Here is a 24206-nt window from a genome sequence, read left to right as displayed (position 1 = left end):
TCCATCATGGTCTTAGATATTTCTGGGACTTGTAGGGCTCATTCAAACAACCTTCTGCACTGTGTTGAGCACTCACAAGTCATGCACAGTAGACAAAAAACATTCTGAGAAACTTATGTAGTATTCAGTGCATTGTACATGTAGAGTTCAGAAATCAAGGACCAGCTTGTACTGTTTTGCACTGTTATGCGTGGTAAAATAAAACTTTATTTGTTGCGTGTTTCTGTTTTCAGCTGGCTAGGTCACTGGTCCCCAAGTGTATAAAGGTTGAAAACCACTGGTTTACAAGCACCTCAGTCCTATTCCCCTAAGTCAAGGAAATAACAAAGGACTAAGAAAACCTGACTGCTTTTCCCAGCGAACTCTGAGAAGCAGGAGTTTTGAATTGTGAAATTTATCTTCTAGTTAGTGTTTACTTGAAATCTGAATTTTCAATCAAAAAAATAAATACAATAGTTATTTCTAATATTGTTGGTGGAAGCGTCAACAAATGAAAAGAATGGAAAAGTTTAAATACAGGTAGTTATTCTAAAGATTAAGAAACTTAATTACATGTAAAAGGAATTCAACTTTGTATTTTGAATATACCAATTAATGGAAAATAATGTACTCAATTAGTTTTAGGTAAGCAAGCTTGAGTTTTTCATTATTACTTTTTATTTATTTTATTTTATTTTTAAAGATTTTATTTGTTGATTTGAGAGAGAGAGAGAGAGAGAGAGAGAGAGAGAGAAAGGTGGTGGGGAAAGGTGGGAGAGGGAAGCATCAACTTATAGTAGTTGCTTCTCACATGTGCCTTGACTGGTCAAGCCCAGGATTTTTAACTGATGACATCAGCATGCGAGGTTGACACTTTATCCACTGAACCACCACGTTAGGGAAGCTTAAGTTTTTTAGTGGGCTGACCAAGTAAGCCAATTTCATAGTATCTGAATTTATTAAGCATGTTTTACTAATAATGATTTAAGTTGTAGTTTGGGAATGAAATGTAAAAAGCAATAATGAAATACATATTTTTATTTTAAAAATTGTACTTGTTTAATTATTAATTTTGAACAATTTTAAAGACAGTAGGATTATAATTCTCTATATGGTTGTGTGGGAGGCAGTTACACTTAAAGGTATATTTAAAATATAAGAAATGTTCAAGAAAATCTTATTTGCTCTAGTTCTGCCCCAACTATGCAGTTGGCCAGTCATTTACAATTTTGGGTCCATCCTCTTACTTTTCTATTTTTTTAATAGTGGACTTAAGGTATATCAGGGTTGAAGAAATGGAACTTTATATAATTGTTGTAGTTTATTAAAATTTCACTTTTAACAGTTGGAGAAATAAGAGTCAGTATCTGCTTAGATATAAAAATCTAGGATAATGAAAGTTAAGTCACTCACACAAGGTCACAGAGCTAGTAAGCAGGGAAATTGTAGTTAGTTGGTTGTACATTTAGTGAGTTTTTCTCTGCTTTGTTCAGAAGTAAGCCAAAATAAATATTTACTTATTTTTCTTTTCTATTAAAGACTGTATTTATTTTGTTTGTTTGATTGTTCTTCTATTTTCCTTAACAGGGATGGTTTTAGATTTTCATCTCAAGAAGCTGCTTCTAGTTTTGGCGATGATAGACTATTAATAGAAAAATTTATTGACAATCCTCGACATATAGAAATTCAGGTTGGTACATTTTAAGATATTTTCTAATTATAATGATTTTAAAATTATATCATTTATTTCTGTTGGGGACATATCTTTTCTTCTATTTAGAGTGATTATGAATTGTTCTGCCATGTTGGAATAAGTACGAAATAGAGATTGTACATAAGTTGTAACCCACCTTTGGAATCTGGTGTGCTTTTGTCAAAGGGCCGGAATGTCAGGCTGGGCAATGATATAAAAGCCTAGCTCCAAAAGGAAGCAGTCCCAGATGTCTGGATGGGCTAAGAATATTCCACTTAGACACTCATCAGTCTTCTGAGATTGGGCCATTTTAGGGCATTTTAATTCTTTTATTATTCTTTTAAAAACTTTTTTTTAAAAAAATTTTATTTAATTTATTTATTTTCTTTTTTTCTAAGTGAGAAAAGGGGAGATAGACAGACTCCCTCATGTGCTCCGACTGGGATCCACCTGGCAACTCCGCCTGGGGCTGATGCTCTGCCCATCTGGGTCCATGCTCGCAATCTAGCTCTTTTTAGTGTCTGATGTGGAGGCTCCATGGAGCCAAAGCGTTTGAACCAGTTGAGCTATGGCTGCAGGCGGGGGCGGGGAGGGTAGGGTAGGGGGACGGGTGGAGAAGCAGATGGTCACTTCTCCTGTGTACTCTGACCGGGAATCAAACCCAGGACATCCACATGCCCAGCCGATGCTCTACCACTGAGCCAACTGGCCAAGGCTTTAAAATTTTTATTTATTAATTTTAGAGAGCAGAGAGAGAGATATAAAGGGGTGGGGTGGAGCGGGAAGCATCGACTCATAGTAGTTTCTTGTTGTATGTGCCTTGACTGGGCATGCCCAGGGTTTTGACTGGTGACCTCCACATTCCAGGTCAACGCTTTATCCGCTGTGCCACCAGAAGTGAGGCTTTTTAGAACTTTTTTTTTTTTTTAAGTGTCTGACCTGGATTCTTGTACCATGTCAGTTGATCAGGTGTCTGTTTGGTTCACACCGACAGGCATTCTGCTAGGAGCTGATTGAATAGAGATGAAGAAATCATTTTTTCTATTCTGCAACTGTTAAAATGGTTGTGGGAGCCCTGGCCAGTTGCCTCAGTGGTGCAGTGTCAGCCTGGTGTGTGCATGTCCTTGGTTCGATTCCCAGTTAGAGCACGTATGAGAGGTGACCATCTGCTTCTTAACCCCCTCCCCCCCCCCTTCTCTTACTCAGTCTCTCTCTTCCCCACCCACGGCCATGGCTTGATTGGTTCCAGCACATTGCCCCAGGTGCTAAGGATGGCTCTGTGGAGACTCTGTCTCAGGTGCTAAAACTAGCTCGGTTGCAAGCATGGCCCCAGATGGGCAGAGCATCGGCCCCGATGGGGGTCTCTAGATGGATCCCAGTCGGGATGCATGCAGGAGTCTATCTTTCTGTCTCCCCTCCTCTCACTTGGAAGGGAAGGAAGGAATAAATAGATAAATGAATGAATGAATGAGTGAATGAATAAAATGGTTGTGGAGTTGTGATTTCAGCAAAACAAAATAAGGTTTTTGAAATAAAAAATTCAAGAAAAAAAAGACAAGTTTGCTGAAGTTTTTATTTTTCTGTCAGAAACGCCTCTGTGCTAATATTGCACATTATGGCCAGAAATTGATACATAACAAATTGATTCAATATCATATTAGAAATTATGTAGAGATCCTCAAATTTTCCAAAGTGAGAAAAATTTTGCAAACATATATAAACAGTTTGTATTTTAAAAACATTATACATGATGTATGTTTTTCTGGGGCTAGTATGTTTTGTTTTTGTTTTGTTGTGCTTTTTAGATATTCTAACCTGAGATATTATATTTATATATGTATAACGAAGTTCACAAATCCTGAGTGTACAGTTCAGTAATCATTTTTATGTGCACATATATATGTGTAACAACCATCCAGATCCATACATGAAATGTTTCTTTAAATCAAAAGATTTCCTTACACCCTCTTCAGTCAGTCCTCTCCTTGATCACCAATCACTGCTAGTCTGACATCTAATACCATAGAATATTTTTGTTCTTAAACTTTATGTAAATGTAATTAAGCAGTATATACTTGTTTGTGCCTGGCTGCTTTTACACGTCATCATTCTTTGAGCTTCTTCCATGAGGCTATGTTATCATTTATTGTATACTTAAAAAATTTTTTTTGTGCTGTTCTATTATTTGAATAATCTGTAATTTATCTATTTTCCTGTTGGTGTATCACCGCTTATTTCCAGTTTTTGATATTACAAATAAAATGCTAGATCTTTCTATGGACATATTCCTGCTTTCAGATATACTGAGGAGAGCTATTGTTGGATACATGGTAAGGTTATGCTTAGTTCTACTGGACACTGTGGTTGTCTTCATGTATACTCCACCAGCAATCTATTAAAGTTTTCATTGCTGCCAAACTTTGCAACGCTTGGTAGTCTCAATTTTCTCAGTGGTTAGCCATTTTGGCAGACTTGTAACAGTATCTCTTTGTTTTAATATGCATTTCCTGCTAATGGTTGATACTGAGCAGTTTTTGTTATTGACCAGGTGGACGTATTACTTTGTGAGGTTACTGGTTCAAGTCTCATCCTTTTCCTTTCCTCATTTCAAATTAGATTTTTAAAAAATTACTGAGTGGTTGGAACTATGCACTTATTTTGTTTGAGTCCTTTGCCAGATACATGTATTGTGTATATCTTTTCCCATCCACAGCTTGCCTACTCACTTTATTTATAATGTCTTTTGAGAAGTAGATGTTCTTAATTTTATTGAAGACCAGTTTAAGTTTACTCTGTGTACACAAGTTAGGAACTTTATTGTTTTAGGTTTGACATTTAGGTCTATTACTTTCCATGAATAATTATCATTATACTTCGGGGGGAAGTTTGGTGTAGATGGGGTCAAAGTAAATTATTTCTCTCTTCCTGATATCCAGTTTCTTCAGCATCATTTATTGTGGTGACTCTTTGTTGTAAATTAAGTTTCATTTGGTCACTGTCTTATTTTGGTTTCATACTAAGTCTAAAAATCTGGTACCATAAATGCTCTAAATTTTTTGGTTTTCTTCAGATAATTTTGGCTCTCTTTAGGTACTTTGGATTTACAAGTAAATTTTAGATTTATTTGTCAATCAACCTCTCCTCCCCCATGCCCTGCTAATCAATACATACCTGATGGCATTTGGATAGTATGGAATTGAAAGTGCTTTTTCTGGCAGAATTGACATCTTAACAATATGCAGTTTTCTAATTTGTGAACTAGAAGATCTCTTCATTTATTTAGCTCTCCTTTAATTTTTCTCAGCACTGTTTTATAGTTTTGAGTATAGAGGTTTAGTTTATCTTTCATTAGATTTATTCCTAGATATTTGTTAACTTTTGATACTTTTATAAATATTTTCTTTCTTTCTTTCTTTCTTTCTTTTTTTTCCTAGTGAGAAGAGGGGAGGCGGAGCCAGACTCCCACATGCACCCTGACCGGGATCCACCCGGCAAGCCCACTAGGGAGTGATGCTCTGCCCCTCTGGGGCCCTTGCGCTAGTAAATGAATAGTTTTAAACAAGAACTGGGCGACTATACAGAATTAAGAGAAAAACAAACTCTTTGTCCTACATAGGAATCTAATATTTTACAGTTGGAAATATTTCTGAGAATTCTTGGTTATTGTGGTTTTGTTTCTTGGAGACTAAGTCTACTTTAGTATCTTGTCAACTGGAATAAAAAAGGAGGTTGAGAGTTACAATGATTTAAAATATTTTTGGGTGTACTTAATGTAGCCATCTTTAAGAGTCATAGAAGTAAAATTCCAGCTTCTCGGCATTTTATTACTGTGTTTTTCTTTGTTTGAAATCATTCTTGAGGATTAGGTAGGTTAATTTTTATTCCTAAAAATTAACTTTACAGTCATGTATAATTATTTATTTTATAGTTTACTGTATCTGTTATAACAATGATCCTTTTTTATTTTTAATTTTTTTCAGAATCCATATAAAATGTTAAGATTGTATTAACTACTATTTATAATGCATCAGGAAACAGAATGACTTACCCAGGGAGGTTGCATAGCTGTTTAGAACTAAAATTAATGCCTAGTTTTTTGGTTTTTAGAACAGCTTTTACTTCTCTTAATATATGCATTCAGTAATAAGCATTTATTCCTTAATCTTAAAAAGAGTTTAACCCATTCCTGAAAATCAAACATTCTATGCATAAACATTAACAAAAAATCTGTTTTAGGGTTGTCAGATTTAGCTGCTAAAATACATGTTAAATTTGAATTTCGATGAACAGTGATTTTTTAAAATATATTTATTTATTCATTTTAGAGAGGAGAGAGAGAAAGGAGAGAGAGAAGGGGGGAGGAGCAGGAAGCATCAACTCCCATATGTGCCTTGACCAGGCAGGTCCAGGGTTTTGAACTGGCAACCTCAGTGTTTCCAGGTCGCCACTTTATCCACTGCACTACCACAGGCTGAACAGTGATGTTTTAAAAAGAAGTATGCCTTGTGCCATATTTGGGCACATTTTTATTATTTTTTCATTGTCAGAAATTCAAATTTCCCTGAGTGTCCTATTATTTTATGTGGCAACCTCAGCTTATTTCCCATTATTATTACAATTGGGAAAAATCATAATATGTTATATGTTAACCCCATACCTTATATTAGTTTCCTATACCAAAATTAAGCATGATAAAAACATCCATATGTAAGTAACAGACTGCATATTGGATCTAAATAAAAAAGCATTTCCTTATTAACAGACTTTTAATAATGTTAACAACAGATGTTTGTAATAATACACATGGCTCTTCTAAGTACCATAAGCATTTAGTATATCCCATTTATTTAATTAAACTAATTTATTTATTTATTTTTATTAAGTAAGAGGATTAGAGGTGGGGAGGCAGAGAGGCAGACACCTGCATGCGCCCAGACTGGGATCCATCTGGCAAACCCCCTATGGGGCTATAATCTGCCCTGCCCATCTGGGGCTGTTGCTCCATTGCTTGCTTGGCAACTGAGCTATTTTAGCACATTAGGTGAGGCCGTGGAGCCATCCTTAGCACCTGGGGCCAACCTGCTCCAATCGAGCCATGGCTGTGGGAGGGGAAGAAAGAGAGAGATAGAGAAGCAAGAGAGGGAGGGGTGGAGAAGCAGATGGTTGCTTCTGTGTGCCCTGACTGGAAATCGAACCCAAGACTTCCACATGCTGGGCCAGTGCTCTACTGCTGGGCCAACCAGCCAGGGCCATATATCCCCTTTATTGACACTCAGTGTCCTTCACGAAATTTGTACGATTGATGTTGATATTTTAAACAGTGTATTCAAAATATAACATGAAGAATTAAAAAATATTTTTACATTAATTTGAGAGAGAGAGAGAGGAGAAGAAGAAGAAGAAGAGGAGGAGGAGAAGGAGGAGGAGGAAGTAGAGGAGGAAGAGGAAGGAGAGGAGAAGAAGAAAGAAGAAGGGAGGAAAAAGAGAAGGAGAAGAGGGAAAAAGAAGCATTAACTTATCTCATTTAATTGTTCCACTTAGCTCTTCACTTGTATTGATTGCTTCTTGTATGCAGTGGTGGGATTCAAGAAATTTAACTGGTTCTCTGACCTAATGATTGTTTTAAGTATAAAGAAACAATATACCAAAAGATAGTTTATTATTTTATGCATTTAATACTTAAATAAGAACAATAAAAGAGGTACATAAAACTAGATTGTTATAAGAAAGGGTTTTAAAATATTAATGAAAAAATATTAAATAATACTTGACAAAAAACAATAAAACTGTTATTTAAGATATTTCCATATCATTTCACTTGCAATTTTTTTTCACAAATGAATGGAATGAACATTATTGCAGGCGCTTAGAATACGCTGTTGCACAGATGAACGTTAAAAAAGAGTAAGGAGGCCCTGGCTGGTTGGCTCAGTGGTAGAGCGTCGGCCTGGTGTGCAGGAGTCCCGGGTTCGATTGCTGGCTAGGGCACACAGGAGAAGCGCCCACCTGCTTCTCCACCCTTCCCCCTCTCCTTTCTCTCTGTCTTTCTCTCCCCCTCCCGCAGCCAAGGCTCTATTGGAACAAAGTTGGCCCGGGCGCTGAGGATGGCTCTGTGGCTTCTGCCTCAGGTGTTAGAATGGCTCTGGTTGTGACAGAGCAACACCCAGATGGGCAGAGCCTCGCCCCCTGGTGGGCATGCCGGGTGGATCCCAGTTGGGCACATGTGGGAGTCTGTCTGACTGCCTCCCCGTTTCCAAGTTCGGAAAAATACAAAAAAAAAAAAAAAAAAAAAAAAAAGTAAGGAATGTAAATTTGTGATTTCTACATTGGGTGACTGCCCAGACACCCACCTTAGAGAGAAACTTGATTATAAGCACATTTTAACAACTGGTTCTCCGAACTCAACAAAATATTAGGTATTGATTCTGCCAAATTGCAACAGGCTGAATCCCACCACTGCTTGTATGTGCCCTGACCAGCGATTGAGCCTGTGACTTCAATGTGCTGGGATGACGCTCTACCCACTGAGCAATCTTTCCAAGGCCAACATGAGAATTTTTATCTCAAGTCTTTTTGATGAAAAGGTTTTGAGTTTTGTGGTTATAAAGTTTTACTCTATTAACATTGACCAAAAGAGGAATGAATATGTCCCATGAGGTTTGAATATTAAAAACCAAGGGTGTTGCATGAAGAAAATGTGAACTGACACATGCTCAATGGGCATCGCTGTATAGTTTCTCAAACGGCATTGCTCTTTCAGGTCTTAGGTGATAAGCATGGAAATGCTCTGTGGCTCAATGAGAGAGAGTGCTCGATTCAGCGCAGGAATCAGAAAGTGGTGGAGGAAGCACCAAGGTAAGACTCGCTCCTGATGAATGAAAATTTATCCTAGTCTGCTTTTATATATTTCTTTTCTATTTTATTGGCTAAACTTGTTTTAATAGTCATGGTAAAAGTGTATTTTTCTAATTAAGAATTTGTCACTTGATCTTTCTCAGTACTTCAGTGCATGAAAGTGAGAGAAGACTTGAAAAAGAATTTGGGGTTTTATGGATAACCAGCTGTGACACCCACAGGCTTCTGGGTAGTATAGACCCTGTGGGTATTTCTGGACATGTGCAATTTATGGGATGGATACATGCCTTTTATGCTCTCCTATTGATGACAGTTTTATAAAGTTGATCCTGAATTTTCTGAATATATCCCACCATGAAAAGACTTCTGGGCATCATTTCTTGGTTTATCAAAGTGACTTTGGGTACTTCTCCAGGCCACCTTTCAGGTGTTTGAAGTTCCTTTCATCAAACTCTATATTTTTTTTATTTTAAATAATTTTATTTTTTTAATGGAGTGACATCAATAAATCAGGATACATATATTCAAAGATAACAAGTCCAGGTTATCTTGTCATTCAATTATGTTGCATACCCATCACCCAAAGTCAGATTGTCCTCTGTCACCTTCTATCTAGTTTTCTTTGTGCCCCTCCCCCTCCTCCTTTCCCTCTCCCTTTCCCCTCTCCCCCCGTAGCCACCACACTCTTATCAATGTCTCTTAGTTTCACTTTTATGTCCCACCTATGTATGGAATAATGCAGTTCCTGTTTTTTTCTGATTTACTTATTTCACTTCGTATCATGTTATCAAGATCCCACCATTTTGCTGTAAAATGATACGATGTCATCATTTCTTATGGCTGAGTAGTATTCCATAGTGTATATGTGCCACATCTTCTTTATCCAGTCATCTATTGATGGGCTTTTTGGTTGTTTCCATGTCCTGGCCACTGTGAACAATGCTGCAATGAACATGGGGCTGCATGTGTCTTTACGTATCAGTGTTTCTGCAAACTATTTTTAATTTGATGCTTGATTGGTGTTTATATATCCTTCGGTTTTCTCTTCTTAAAAATCCCTCATTGAATGTGCATTGCTATTTTTAGTAGCAGGCTCTAAGGACTATAGTTAGCCAAAAGTGGCTTTTTATCAGCCTCACCAATGTGCCTTAATGTAATGAGTGTATAGCTTCACAAAGAGTAGATGTGAATATGAATGCATTTTTAATCATAGAGTGATGGTAAAAATCAAATTCCACTTTAATTATCTTAGTTGTTAAAATATGGTATGGTGTATTGTTTTAAAATATGGTCCCCAAATCCTTTGCTACTTCTCTCATTGAGGGGTTGTTCCCTTCCCTTGCTTCTGTGTTGTGACTACTTGACCAATAGACTATATAAAAGTGAGCCTGTGCTGAGGCCTGTGAGACTTTCAGCTTCTACTTCATGACACTTGAGACACCACACTTAAAAACCAGCCACTGTGCTGTGAAGGACAGTTCACTGCAGCTACTTTGGATGTGGTTCCTAGCTGATGGCCCAGGACCAGCATGTAAAAAGGAAGGAAGGAGAAAAGGCAAAAGGAATGCTTTACTGTGTCTCTAGGAAGATTCCTAGAACCTGCTTGTGTTGATTTCTTGACAGTGTTCTGAAGTTAGGCACTTTGCTAGGGAGGCTGGGAAATATATTTTTTTCCTTAAATATCCATGTGCTTAGCTAAAATTCTAGTCATGTGGAAGAATTTGACAGTAGGTGCTGGTAGAGTGTAGTCTCTGCTACTTGTTTTTTTTGCAATTTAATCTTTTCTGTCATATTACTTCCAATATAATTAACTTTCTCTTTTTATTCAAAACTCACTGAAGTCTTATGTGGATAAAAATCTTTCACAGACTTGAAACTTTGAATCATGATTTTTGTTTTCTCTCAGGATTTTCAGATGAACATCTAATCTATTTAGAGAGAAAAAAAAGAAAATTTAAAGCAGTAAGAATAAAAAAAATTAGAACGGATTGTTAATAGTGACTTGATATATATTTTTGAACTGTTAAATATTAACATGTCTGGAATTTATAGTTTTCATTTCCTACAGTGAGAACTTACCACTGTGCTTTGAGTGTAGTGATGAATTTGGTAATAGCTCTGGGTATCAAAAAGACAGGACCAGACGGGACAAAATGTTTTACTCAGCTGCACTTGAGATTCTTTAAATGCTATGATACTCATCTTTAGTTGGATTTCTTTCTTTTGGTTGTATTAATTTTGTCAGCAGTTATTATTACAATATATCTATGCCTCTATCTGTTAGGTTAATGCAGAATCATTATTTATAATAGGCAAATAAGATTCATATTGCCTAAATCCAGTGATTAATCCTAACACACCAAAAGTAAAAAAATAGGAAACGCACTGCCCACTTGTGAAGTAGTCTTGCTCCTCCCCCCGGCTGATCCCACCTGACTGTTCAAGGCTCTACATCTAACCAGCAGTTTTTAAGAAATAGGAATATAATATGAATGTTAAAAGACAGTGTGGAGTTGCATGTAGTTGAAACCAGAATGTGAAGAATGAGACAGGAGAATGACCAGATCTTGGCAAAAAAAGTGGGGCATTGTACAATAATAGGTAAGAGAATCTTAAAGATGTAAAAATTAACCAATACAGTAGCTGGACCTTATTTTGATCTTGATCCAAAGAAATTGGCTGTAAAAAGATATTGATGAGATTAATCAGGAAAATTTGAAGATTAAGTAGATATTAAATACTACTAAGGAGTTTTAATTAATTTTTGAAGTGTGATTTTATTACAAAAAATATTTATCTCGTAGAAACAGATATGGAAATCTTTATGGATGAGGTAATACCTAATTTGCAATTTGTTAAAAATAAATGGTTTGACTCAGTAGAAAAGTGGACATGTAGCATAGATAAAACAAGAGTGGCTATTATTACATTTGAGAAACAGTACATGTAAATAAATTATACTATTCCATAATGAAAACTTTATAAAATGTCATCTTATTTTTACTCATTTGAGAACAGTTAAATTTTGTTTTCCTTTTTTATTGAATTTATTGGGGTGACATGGGTTAATGAAATTATGTAGGTTTCAGGTGTACAATTATATATATCATCTATATATAGTATTGTGTGCTCACCACTTTAAGGCAAGTGGAGAACAGTTTTAATTCAAAAAGAGAAAACTAGTCAGTGTTTTTTTTCTCAGAGCTTATCTTGCATAGAAGCAAGACCTGTGAAAATGCAAGAATTATCCAATAATATTCTTTTCAGTGTTTATTGAAAACATTTCAGCTTTACTTTCGTGATGGAATGTGATTTTGATATTGCAAAACAAGAGTTTTGAGGATTTATTAGATACACTGTCAGATCTTGTTATCTGTGGTAGTTATGTTCCGTAAAGTAACTGTAAACACTGAATCAGTAAATACTGAAGCATTGTACCTGGGAGAAAAAAAGGGTTAGTTCCTCCAAGTTTATAGTTAGGACTTTTTCACCGACTGATTTATACATAGCCTTGTTTTATATGTTTTTCTGTTTAAAGACACCTTATTTGATATATATCGCTTTTCAAAATTTTTATTGAATTTATTGGGGTGATATTGGTTAATAAAATCATACATTTTGGGGGGTATACAATTCTGTGATATATCATCTGCATATTGCATTGTGTGTTTCCCACCCAATGTCAAGTCTCCCTCCATCACCATCTCTACCACCTCTACTCTCCACCCCCTCTCCCATCCTGTTTCTAATCTATACTGTGGACTCATTAACACTGACCTCACAGGCCTAGCCCCCAGCTCTGTAACACATGCCTGAAGGAAGCTCTTTTGTCATACATGTTTCCTCCACAAAGCACATCATAGCCTTCTTGGGTTTAGGAGCACTAGACTGCACTACAGCACATACTCAGGGGCCATTTTAAACAGTGAAATCATCCCCCCCCTCCACAAAAATGAGAATATGGCACTAAGTAAACTGTGAAAAGGACAGTTTTTCTGAGAGTTGAAACAAGAAGGCAGAGTGTTGCCTTGTTTGATCTAAGCTGGGAATACGTATGTTGGGAGTCTCAATTTTTTTTCTGTTCAGAGCTTGTGTATAAGTGACCATAAAATTGCTGCAAGCATTAATTGTAAAGTTACAAATAAATTTTAGCAAATAAGCAAATTTGTAGATATGGGGTTCATGAATAACATGGTTCAATTGTATATCTTAATTTCCAAGAGTGTATTTTTCTCCCATTTTTAGCTTGAAGTGATTCTGAATATATGTGTTGTTAAATTTTACTAATTGAGCCCCACCTGTAGTGGTGCAGTGAATAAAACATTGACCTGGAATGCTGAGGTAGCTGGTTCAAAGTACTGGGTTTGGCTAGTCAAGGCTCATGTGAGAAGCAGCTAGGAGTTGATGTTTCCTGCTCTTCTCTTCTCCCCAGCCTCCACCTTTCTCTCTTTCTCTCCTTTCCCTAAAAATCGGTAAATAAAATGCTAATTTTTTTCTTTACTAATTGAAAACTGCTGAGCTGAAGTAGTCTATTTTCTAAATTAATTAAAGCTGTAATATAATGTGGAAAGTACAGGTGTTTTATAAAAATCTGAAGTTGATTTATTTAAATGTTTTTAACACAAAAGCATGTAAGTATATGTAGAGCATATAATATGAAATATTAAATTCATACAGATGATCATATCTGAGTAAACTTTAAGAACAGTTTTATATAATGCACACAAAAGATAACTTGATTTTTGTTCAAAATGCACTAATCTTTCTGTACTTATAGCATTTTCCTGGATTCTGAGACTCGAAGAGCAATGGGAGAACAAGCTGTCGCTCTTGCCAAAGCAGTGAAGTATTCTTCTGCCGGAACTGTAGAATTCCTTGTGGACTCAAAGAAGAATTTTTATTTCTTAGAAATGAATACGAGACTCCAGGTAACAAACACTCAGATTTTTGTTCCTCTCTGTTCCTCTATACTTTACCCTTCCTTACCTACCCCTTTTTGTATTTCATAAAGTTAAAAATCAACTTCATTAAGTGTTAAATAACAACTTAGTTTTTATGCTTTGCTAAGACATCTGTTAGCAATGGCAGATAAGTGTCAAGTTAATTTGATGGTCGGAATCTAGTCCTCCTGCTTCATGACTGTTAATACTTCATACAGGAAATTCTACTTTATTTTTTCCTTGAACCTCTCTTGGTGAACCCCATTTCCATTTTGTTAGGGCGCATGTACTGTTTAGAGAAACTATTCTAGCTATGATCAATAGAAAGGTGGCCCTGGCCGGTTGGCTCAGCGGTAGAGCGTCGCGGCCAGGGCACATAGGAGAAGCGCCCATTTGCTTCTCCACCCCCACCCCCTCCTTCCTCTCTGTCTCTCTCTTCCCCTCCCGCAGCCAAGGCTCCATTGGAGCAAAGATGGCCTGGGCACTGGGGATGGCTCCTTGGCCTCTGCCCCAGGCGCTGGAGTGGCTCTGGTCGCAACAGAGCGAACCCCCGGAGGGGCAGAGCATCGCCCCCTGGTGGGCAGAGTGGTGTCCCTGGTGGGCATGCCGGGTGGATCCCGGTCGGGCATATGCGGGAGTCTGTCTGACTGTCTCTTCCCATTTCCAGCTTCAGAAAAATACAAAAAATAAAATAAAAAAAATAGAAAGGATTAAGCGCTTTCAAATCTTTGGAAGGGGTTAAGGAAGGAAGGGTCCCTAGAGTGAGATTCCAGGAATGACTCAAACTAGAGCATCAATCTGGCTACCAGAATAGCCATCTCTGCCAGTTACAAGGTTGAAAAACTAAGTGGCTGCCCCTGCAACTGTTGACGTTAGTGACATTCGTCCTAAGCTCCCATAAAGGTCTCAGTTAGGCATTGGTGCTATAACTTAACTGGTGGCTTGATTGTCTTTCCACTTTTTCTTTTATTTACATTGTAAAATATGAACACACATAGAGAAAGGTACATAGATTATAAACATATAGTTGAACAAATTATTATAAAGCAAAAATCCATGTAAGCATAAGCTGAGTCTAGAAGTATGAAAATGTCAGCACTTTGATCCTGCTTCTTCCCTCCCCTTCTCAGCTCTTCCTCCTTCCTCTTCGCTAGAGCTGTTGACTATTCCAACCAAATTCTAAATACCTCCTTGCTTTTCTGTGTAGTTCTTCCTTTGAAATGTACACACCTAAGCTGTATACAACTATTGATCGACTTATGACCTATGCAACTTAAAACCATTGACTTTACGACCACAATGGCTAGCCATGACTGCTCCGGGTCTGGCAGCGCAAGCGTTGCCCAGCTGGGCGTATGACAGTGCTGGCCAATAAAATGTTTCGTACATGTTTATATATTTTGATATGTTTTGCAATTGGGAAAATGTTTCCTATGGTATTTTTTACACCTGTATTTTGTATTTTTGTATGCACCCATATTTTGTAATTTTGTATGTTTTGCAAATATTAAACCAGTTATACTGGTAATGCAGTGTTTTACTTAAACCTGACGAATGTAAAAATAAGAAACAAAATGGTGTAGAGATGATACAAATGGCATAAAATGAACAAAGAAAATTATGATATATAACAATAATGGAAGAAAATTATGATAAAATATGACTTAAAGATTTTTATAACATCATTTCACAGTACTGTACATATAGCCTACTCAACTTATGACCAAATCGTGTTACGACTGGTCCGTTGGAACCAATCGTGGTCGTAAGTCGAGCACTAGCTATAAATAATTTTGCCAGTTTCTTTTTTGTTTTTTAACTTTAAATCAGTGGGATCATATATTACATAAGTTTCTTTCATTTGTTTCCAGTTTTAAGTGATTTGTAATCATTTGCTAGGGCTCTGGTAACAAAGCATCACAAACTAGGTGGCTTAAACAACAGAAGTTTATTCTTTCACTATCGGGAGGCCAGAAGTCTGAGTCAAGGTGTTGGCAGCCCTGGTCTCTTCCTGGGGCTCTCAGAGAGAATGTGTTCTCTGCCTTTCTCCAACCTGGCAGTAGCTGCCAACAATCTTTGGCATTCTTTGCCTTGTTGAAAACATTAACTCCAGTCTCTGGCTCATTCATCAACATGGCATTCTCCCTCATGCTTCTGCATCCAAAGTCCACCCGCACCCCTTTTTTTGTAAGAATACCAGTCTTTGGATATAGGGCCCACTCTAATCTGGTGTGACCTCATCTTAACCTCATTACATCTGCGGAGGCTGTTTACCCTCTTCTGCCTCCCCCCACTTCCTTTTCCCTTTGGTAATCACCATAGATTTGGAACTTATACTGTTTCCTGGTAACAGAAATTTGAGAAGCACATTCTGCTAGATTTCCTAAGAGCGAGCGAAATTATTATAGAACAGAAAGAGTTCGTCCACATGGCATTAGAGCCAAACACTAAACACTGACAGCTGCAGTGGTGTTTATTGGTTATTTTATTATGCATGGTGCCATCCAGGAGAACAGGGAGCCAATGCTTAGAAGCCTGAACTCCCCAGTGGCTAGAGGTTACAAATTATATAGGGCAAAATCACAAGACACCATGGGATAGGGGTTCTGGGTTGTGCTGGGAGCTGATTGATCAGATGTGAGGTAAGGCTGATGAATGATTTCTTCAGGGTTTTTTTTAACACTAGTAATTATATTTTATTTAATGTTCATTTTATTAATGTAATTTATTTATTTATTTATTTAAATCATTTTATTGAATTTATTGGAATGACATTGGTTAATGAAATTATAGTTTTCAGGTGTGCAATGCTATAATAAATCATCTCTATATTACATTGTGTGTTCACTACCCAAAGTCAAGTGTCCCTCCATCACCATCATGTCCTCCCTCCTCCTTCCCCGTTCTCCATTGACTTCCTATTGTCTGCATCTGTAAGGACTTTTTTTGTTATTTGTTTTTTGCTCTCAGGTCTGCTTTGTAACCCTCTGTTTGGTTTCATGGGAAAGTAGCCAGGGGCTCATAGCACCGTACTGCTCGGGATCTGAAACAAAACTTAGGTCACGATGTTATCTTTAGCCCGCCAGAGGTCCAGACAATGTGACCATTAGTCAGGTTTGGGCTGCTGTCTTCTGCTACCTTGGGGTTTGCTGATTATCCAGGGGAAAGGCTGGCTAGGTCTCTGAGGGATATCTGTATCTCTCTCTCTCTCTCTCTCTCTCTCTCTCATCATCATCTGTCATCTAGCTTCTATCTGTCTATAGTCTGCCTCTCTGTCTGCCTGCCTGCTTGTCTATAAAGAGATGATTTCTGGAGCTAAGATTTAAAACTAAATATAATTAAAGTCAGGAGCACTCTCAGTTCAAAATTTAATATAACAAATAAAGATTATTCTTAAAGAGCCTGACTAGGCAGTGTTGGGCAGTAAATAGAGTGTTGTACTGGGGTGCAGAAGACCCAGGTTCGAGACCCCGAGGTCACCAGCTTGAGCACGGGCTCATATGATTTGAGCAAGGCTTGCCAGCTTGAGCCCAAGGTTGCTGGCTCAAGCAAGGGGTCACTCAGTCTGCTGTAGAACCCAGTCAAGGCACATACGAGAAAGCAGTCAATGAACAACTAAGGTGCCACAATGAAGAATTGATGCTTCTCATCTCTCTCTTTCTGTCTGTGTCTATCTGTTCCTTTCTCTGTCTCTCTCATCTCTCTTCCTCCCACCCCACCCCCACACACAAACACAGACGATTCTTAAAGAGATATACTAAGAAAGTCAACAGGTTTGGGGCATAAATACTTGGTTCAGTTGACTGGTTTGTTCTCAGTCTAGTCAGAATTTATGTATCAGAGTAGAAATATGTTTGTTGTTAGTTTTTTAAGTCATTTGTTTTCTTTTGTTTAAAGATAAAATTCAGTCTGACCAGGCAGTGGCGCAGTGGATAGAGCGTCGGATTGGGATGCGGAGGACCCAGGTTCAAGACCCTGAGGTCACTAGCATGAGCGCGGGCTCATCTGGTTTGAGCAAGGTTTGCCAGCTTGAGCCCAAAGTCACTGGCTCAAGCAAGGGGTCTCTCAGTCGGCTGTAGCCCCCAGTCAAGGCACATATGAGAAAGCAATCAATGAACAACTAAGGTGCCACAACGAAGAACTGATGCTTCTCATCTCTCTCCCTTCCTGTCTATCCCTATCTGTCTCTCTCTCTGACTCTCTCTGTCTCTGTCACCAAAAAAAAAAAAAAAAAAGAAAAGAAAAAGATAAAATTCAGATAGCATCACAAGTGCCCATTCCCTGTGGCCTTAATCTCCCTGGGAGCCCACTTTCCCACCAAAGCCTTACCAGTTAGGAGAAACTCTTTCTTAAATGTGCCCTTCGGTTTGACCTCTGTGTGCCTAACATGTTATTTTCTTTGCTTGGAATGGTCTCTGTTCACTTACTGTAGTAGCTGACATATATACTGCTCACAAAAATTAGAGGATATTTCAAAATGCACTTTCAAGATCAAAGAACATGCAGATACTCCAGTACTTTCAGCCTTTTGTGTAGTGCATTTTTACCAATGAAATAAAAGTTAGTTTTGCATCTCATTTGCATAATCAAACAACTCTTTGACTTGTCATTTGCTTTTCTGATATTCTTGTTTAATAAATAAAAAATCAAATGCTTCTTTTCTTATTGCTTCATATTCATTTTGAAATATCCCCTAATTTTTGTGAGCAGTATATCAACCCACAGATATCACCTGTTTTCCTTTTTCTGCATATGACCAATGGTTAGGTAGACGGTGAAATACTCTATCCAAAATGATTTTGTGAATATGCTATTTTAATGAACTAAATTATATGTAATTTTGCAAGCATAATTTTAGTTTCTTATTTAATGGTAGTAAGAATTGGTAATACATGATAAAAGAAAAAATCCAAGTGGTTCTAAAGAGTATATACATTGGAAAAGTAACTCTCTATACCACATTGTTATCACAACCATTTATTTGCTTTCTTCTCTGATCCCAAAACCTTTGTTTCCTGACAGGCTTAACAAATAAATATAGGTGTCAAAACATAACAGATATGAGTGTAGTTATTGTTCTCTTACCTGTTGTTAACCTCTTTTGACTTTGTATGTCGTTTATTTCTTTCTATGCAGAAAATTTTTATTTTCACATTTTGAAGTTGAAGTTTTAAATCTCTTTTTTTTTCATTTTTGGTATAGTGGTATACATAGGTTCTTCCTAGACTTTGAAAATTAAACATTTTTCTTCCATGTTTTCTTCTAGTACTTATTTTGTCTTTCTTACTGAAATTTTTACTTCATCTGGTATTTATTTATTTTTTTAATGGCTGATTGTCACAACCATTATTGAATAATCATTTTTTTTAGCACAGATCATATTCATACAAATTCTCATTTGCGTGCAGATTTATTTACTTGACTGTTTTCTTTTTTACCATTTGGTTTATTTATGTGCTAGTACTACACTCTTTTAGATATATTATCTATACATTATCATATAGTATTGAAGAGGAGTTTCTTGTCACTCTTGTTTCCTAATATGATGCTTTTGTGTTAGCTTATTTTATTTTTATTTAACAAAAAACATTAAAATGAGGAAGTTGCTAAACTATTAATGTTTCTAATTATCCACAGAGACATTAATTTCTAAAGGTTTCTTTTTTTTTTTTTTTTGTTTTTTGTTTTTTTTTTTTGTTTTTTTACAGAGGCAGAGATAGACAGGGACAGACAGATGAGAAGCATCAATCATCAGTTTCTTGTTGCGCGTTGCGACTTCTTAGTTGTTCATTGATTGCTTTCTCACATGTGCCTTGACCGCGGGCCTTCAGCAGACCGAGTAACCCCCTGCTGGAGTCAGTGACCTTGGGTCCAAGCTGGTGAGCTCTTTGCTCAAGCCAGATGAGCCCGCGCTCAAGCTGGCGACCTCGGGGTCTCGAACCTGGGTCCTTCCGCATCCCAGTCCGATGCTCTATCCACTGCGCAACCACCTGGTCAGGCTCTAAAGGTTTCTTAATAAGAAAAATGATTATGGGCCCCAGTCGATTGGCTCAGTGGTAGAGTGTCAGCCCAGCATGTGGATGTCCCGTGTTCAATTCCTGGTCAGGACACACAGGAGAAGCGAACATCTGCTTCTCCACCCTTCTACCTCTCTTTTCTCTCTCTTTATCTCTCTCTTCTCCACCCACAGCCAAGGCTTGGTTGGGGTGCTGAGAATGGCTCCATGGCCTTGCACCAGGTGCTAAAATAGCTCGGTTGCCAAGCAACTACCCCAGATTGGCCAAGCATTGCCCCATGGGGGCTTGCCAGGTGGATCCTGGTCAGGGTGCATGTAGGTGTGTCTCTCTGCCTCCCCACCTCTCACTTAAGAAAAAATAATGATTATGAAAACCATTTATAATTTTTGTCATGATTTTTCTTCATATCCCAATTTGAAAGAATATATAGGAAGGGGCAAAAGTAGGTTTACAGTTGTGAGCACACAAAACATAGTTTATTCTTGTACTATGAGATATTAATTATTGTATTATTTTCCACCTGAACAACTATAAACCTTTGCCCCACCCTGTTTTGCTTTTCTTTTGCAGAAATGAATGTAATTTGGCATATTTAAACCTGCTGTCTTTTCCTTCCTAAGTCTCAATTTTTGCTATCTTTATTATTAGTTTTACATTCTTGTAACATTACTTTCTTTTCTGTAAGCATGCGTTTCATGTTACTTTTATATTTTAACTTGTTTTCATGGTCACAGCACCATAGTTTATATTGAATAGATTAATCAGTTCTTCATTTAGATCCACCGCATGGTAAGGTTTTTTTTTGTTGTTATTTTTTGTTTTGTTTTTTAAATCAAGGACTTATTTTTGAAAGGTATTCATGCATGGGTACTGTATTCTTTGAATTCTTAAATGTTTGATAAGGTTATTCTTATATTTAAAAAAATTTCCCCTGTGTATAAAATTATGGGGTTTGATGGTACACTGAATCACAAATTAATAACTGGGCAGTTTTCACTGCCAGCCTTGATTATAGCCATTCTTATCAAGGGAGTGTACAGAAATAGTGTATTGAGGCTAGAATATACCTTTGAAATTAGTGGTGTGTACACATGTGCATGAGAGGTAATTTCCAAATACAGGTTATTTTTAGGTTTTAGTTTTTTGGAAAAGTAGCCTTTATATGGTCTACAAAGTTTTATCAGAGTTAGAAAGCTCCCAAATAGAATGGAATAAGATTTTATGATAATTAAATGCCCAAACATGGTCAGCTGTCTGTTCCATAACTCTGAGAACAGAGAGCTAATTGTCCCACTTTCGTTAGTGCTTAGATAGTAGCTTATATTGATTGCTGCAATGTAGGAGGAATCTACATTTGCCATAGAAGAAAAAGTGCAGTGGAATTGTTGAAATTCTCTGGAGGCTAGACTTGTCCTCATCGCATCAGAGATGAATTCTGCGAAATATAGAACCTTTACATTTCAGAAGACTTTTACAAATATTTTTTAAAGCAACTTGATTGATAAAAGCGTAAACCCTTTGCTGTTTTATTTATTTAAAAATTAAGAGTTATTACAACTCAACTTCTGGTTTCTAAAGAATTGACTATAGCTGAATAAATACCACATTCTAATTTCAGAACTGTTTTAGATTTTAAAAAATATTCAGGACTTTCTATACTCTCCACAAAGAATTCGATCTCTTGTGGAGTTGGAGTGTCTGATTGAGAGAATACTTGGTGGGAATGGGAAATATTTTACAGAAATGGATTTATAACTGACTTTAAAACTCTGTTTTTTGCCAGAACGGACATTTTAGATCTAGGCAGAAGTTGACCTTTTTGATTATATTTAAAGTCATAGAGGCCAGGGTTCTTAGACTGCTGGAGTAAGCTAGAACTAGGATAAGCTAGAATATTAGATGTAAATCTCCTAGGAAACAGAGAATACAAAATAGGATATATTATACTTTCCCTTAGTATTTATTGAGTCTTATTAGAAAGTTGAAGGAAAGAAGCTTTTATTATACAAAAAAAGAATAGGTAAACTTGTTAGGCATTTTCAGTTAGGTTTTTGTTTTAAAGAACACTTAAACTATTTTGGTGTCTTTGAGTTACATACTCCTACTAGTTTTTAATTTTTTTTTTTTCAAATTTGTTTCTGTGTTAGTTTCCTAGGTCTGCTGTAATAGTGTACCACAGACTGGGTGGATTAAATGACAGATCTTTATTTTCTCACAGTTGTGGGGCTAGACATCTAAAACTGAGGTGTTGGCAGGGTTGATTTCTACTGGAGGCCTGTCTTTTTACATGGTCTTTCTTCTGTACTGTCTGTTGTCTGTATCCTAATCTGTATCCTGATTTCTTCTCAGGGTGTCAGTCATGTTGGATTAGGAGCAAAAAACAAATAACAGGGTGTCAGTCATGCCCACCCTTCTCTCACATGCCCACATATGAATTTAGAGGGATGGTAGGGGACACAATTCAGCCCATAACAGTTCCTTTATCTTTTCTTCATCTGATTATTTATTTTGGGGTCAACAGGGAAACTATAATAGAATTTGTTCAGGTTTTACTGCCACTCTTTAATATAGCCATTATTTTCAAGGTGAGTTTACAGAAATGGTGTGCTGAGGCCTATTTCCCAACATGCTTTTTATCTTTGAGTTCTGTGGATCAAAATCTAATAACTTTAGATCTTTATTTTGAAATCCTGTATTCTCAGTAGGTAAAGCTTCAGAATTTTAATAGGTATGTGTTAGATTCTGTTCTGGACAAAGAATCTCTCTGAACCAAAGAGTAGAACCAAAAATAATGGCATCTGTTACCCTTTTAGGCTGAAATAACAACAAACTAAAAAGATAGAGACCTATTATACCAAATACCATATGAAATTCAATTTTATATAACAGGACAATTTCCTCATATTTCAACAGGTAATCACACCTCTGCTGCTTTGCTGAGTTGAAACAAATAAGTTCTACTTACAAAAGATAGCTTTCACACACTAAGTCTTTGTGATAAGTCACTTTAGACTTGATGTATTTAATAAAGATATTATTTAAAATTATATTCAATAAAAATAACATTATGTAAATATTAGTAGTACCTCTTAATATTTACTCACCTTATCTTTGTGTATCTCATTCATCTTCTCTGTAAAATGACTTTGGAGAATTGAGGGAACAGGCTTGTGCATATGGAGGGATTTGTAAATTTCAGAGTTTATAGATGTTGGTTATGGTATGTACGTTGGGTCTTCCACTTTTGGGAATAGCTTCTGGTTTTTTTTTTTGTATTTTTCTGAAGCTGGAAACGGGGAGAGACGGTCAAACTCCCGCATGCGCCCAACTGGGATCCACCCAGCACGCCCACCAGGGGCCACGCTCTGCCCACCAGGGGCAATGCTCTGCCCATCCTGGGCGTCGCCATGTTGCGACCAGAGCCACTCCAGCACCCAAGGCAGAGGCCACAGAGCCATCCCTAGCGCCCGGGCCATCTTTGCTCCAATGGAGCCTTAGCTGCGGGAGGGGAAGAGAGAGACAGAGAGGAAGGAGAGGGGGAGGGGTGGAGAAGCAGATGGGTGCTTCTCCTGTGTGCCCTGGCCGGGAATCGAACATGGGACCTCTGCACACCAGGCTGACGCTCTACCACTGAGCCAACCGGCCAGGGCCTAGCTTCTGTTTTGACTAAGCAATTGGTCCACTGCTCCTCAACTGACAAATAATTACAACCAAATATTTTTTCATTCAAGGAACTTTGAGTACTTTTTACCACCCTCTTCTCTATAATGTCCAAGTTAACACATATTTCATTGATATGATTTCTTTTCACACTATAACTTTTTCTTCTTTTAGATTTTCCTCAATGTTAATTTTCATTTGATGTCAACTATGTAATTAAAATTAGCCTGGATCTTGCTTTCTTGGACGAACGCTTGCCTGTCACCGAGTTACCTATTAAAATTTTAGGAATTACTAGGTAAATAACACAATAAAATATTTAGAAGTTTAAGTCAGAGGTAATATATTGAACAAATTATCTGCTGTTGATTATTTTCATTTTAACACAATGAGAATATTTTGATTGAAGAGAAAATAGTGTTAAAGTTATCTTTATTTTAAAATTGTTTATGATATAAAAACAAAAACTAATGATATTGCTTTAATTTTATGATTTTTTTAAAAGTTATTTCATATGTTCAGAATTGTACATTTGAGAAAGTTACAAAATTTTTACAAAGAATATTTGAATACCTTTCACTAATATTTACATTTGCTTTATCCTTATATCTATATCGGCATCTGTGTATCTGTATTTGTCTTCTGTACCTGAAATGTTTCAGAGTAAATTTCAAGCTTGGTGCTCTTTTCTCCTATATATGTCTTTATTTCCCCAAATCAAGAAAATTCTTTTACATTACCACAGTACCATTATCAAACTTAGGATATTAACAGCAAAATATTACTATCATTTAATATACAGAGCATACTCAAATTTTACTGATAGTTTTATTAATGTTTTTTATAACAAAAGAAAACATTCTGGTTCAGCATTCTACGTTCCATTTATTTGTCGTGTCTTTTTACTTTCTCTCCATCTGGAACATCTCCTTTTTTTGGTCAACTATGACCTTTACAGATTTTTTTTTTTTTTAATGAGCACAGGTCGTTTATTTTATAGAATGTCCCCCCTTTAACAGCTGTCTGTTTTCTCATGATTAAATTCAGATTTTACGTTTTTGG

At 36.9% G+C, this 24206-nt stretch overlaps 1 protein-coding gene across 2 annotated transcripts in view; it reads left to right on the top strand.

The window, feature by feature from the left end:
- Positions 1 to 24206, top strand: part of PCCA (propionyl-CoA carboxylase subunit alpha) — a 450416-nt gene that overhangs the window by 208892 nt on the left and 217318 nt on the right. For both annotated transcript variants that reach the window (XM_066234359.1, XM_066234358.1), the window contains exons 10-12: positions 1567 to 1669; positions 8433 to 8527; positions 13305 to 13455. In XM_066234359.1, the coding sequence (XP_066090456.1) occupies positions 1567 to 1669; positions 8433 to 8527; positions 13305 to 13455 (349 nt within the window). The remainder of the gene's footprint in view (positions 1 to 1566; positions 1670 to 8432; positions 8528 to 13304; positions 13456 to 24206) is intronic.

This window comes from Saccopteryx bilineata, chromosome 6 (assembly GCF_036850765.1).
Source record: "Saccopteryx bilineata isolate mSacBil1 chromosome 6, mSacBil1_pri_phased_curated, whole genome shotgun sequence".
In the NCBI taxonomy this organism is placed as follows: domain Eukaryota; kingdom Metazoa; phylum Chordata; class Mammalia; order Chiroptera; family Emballonuridae; genus Saccopteryx; species Saccopteryx bilineata.
The sequence above is the reverse complement of the archived record's forward strand: the minus strand, read 5'-3'. Positions and strand labels throughout refer to the sequence as shown.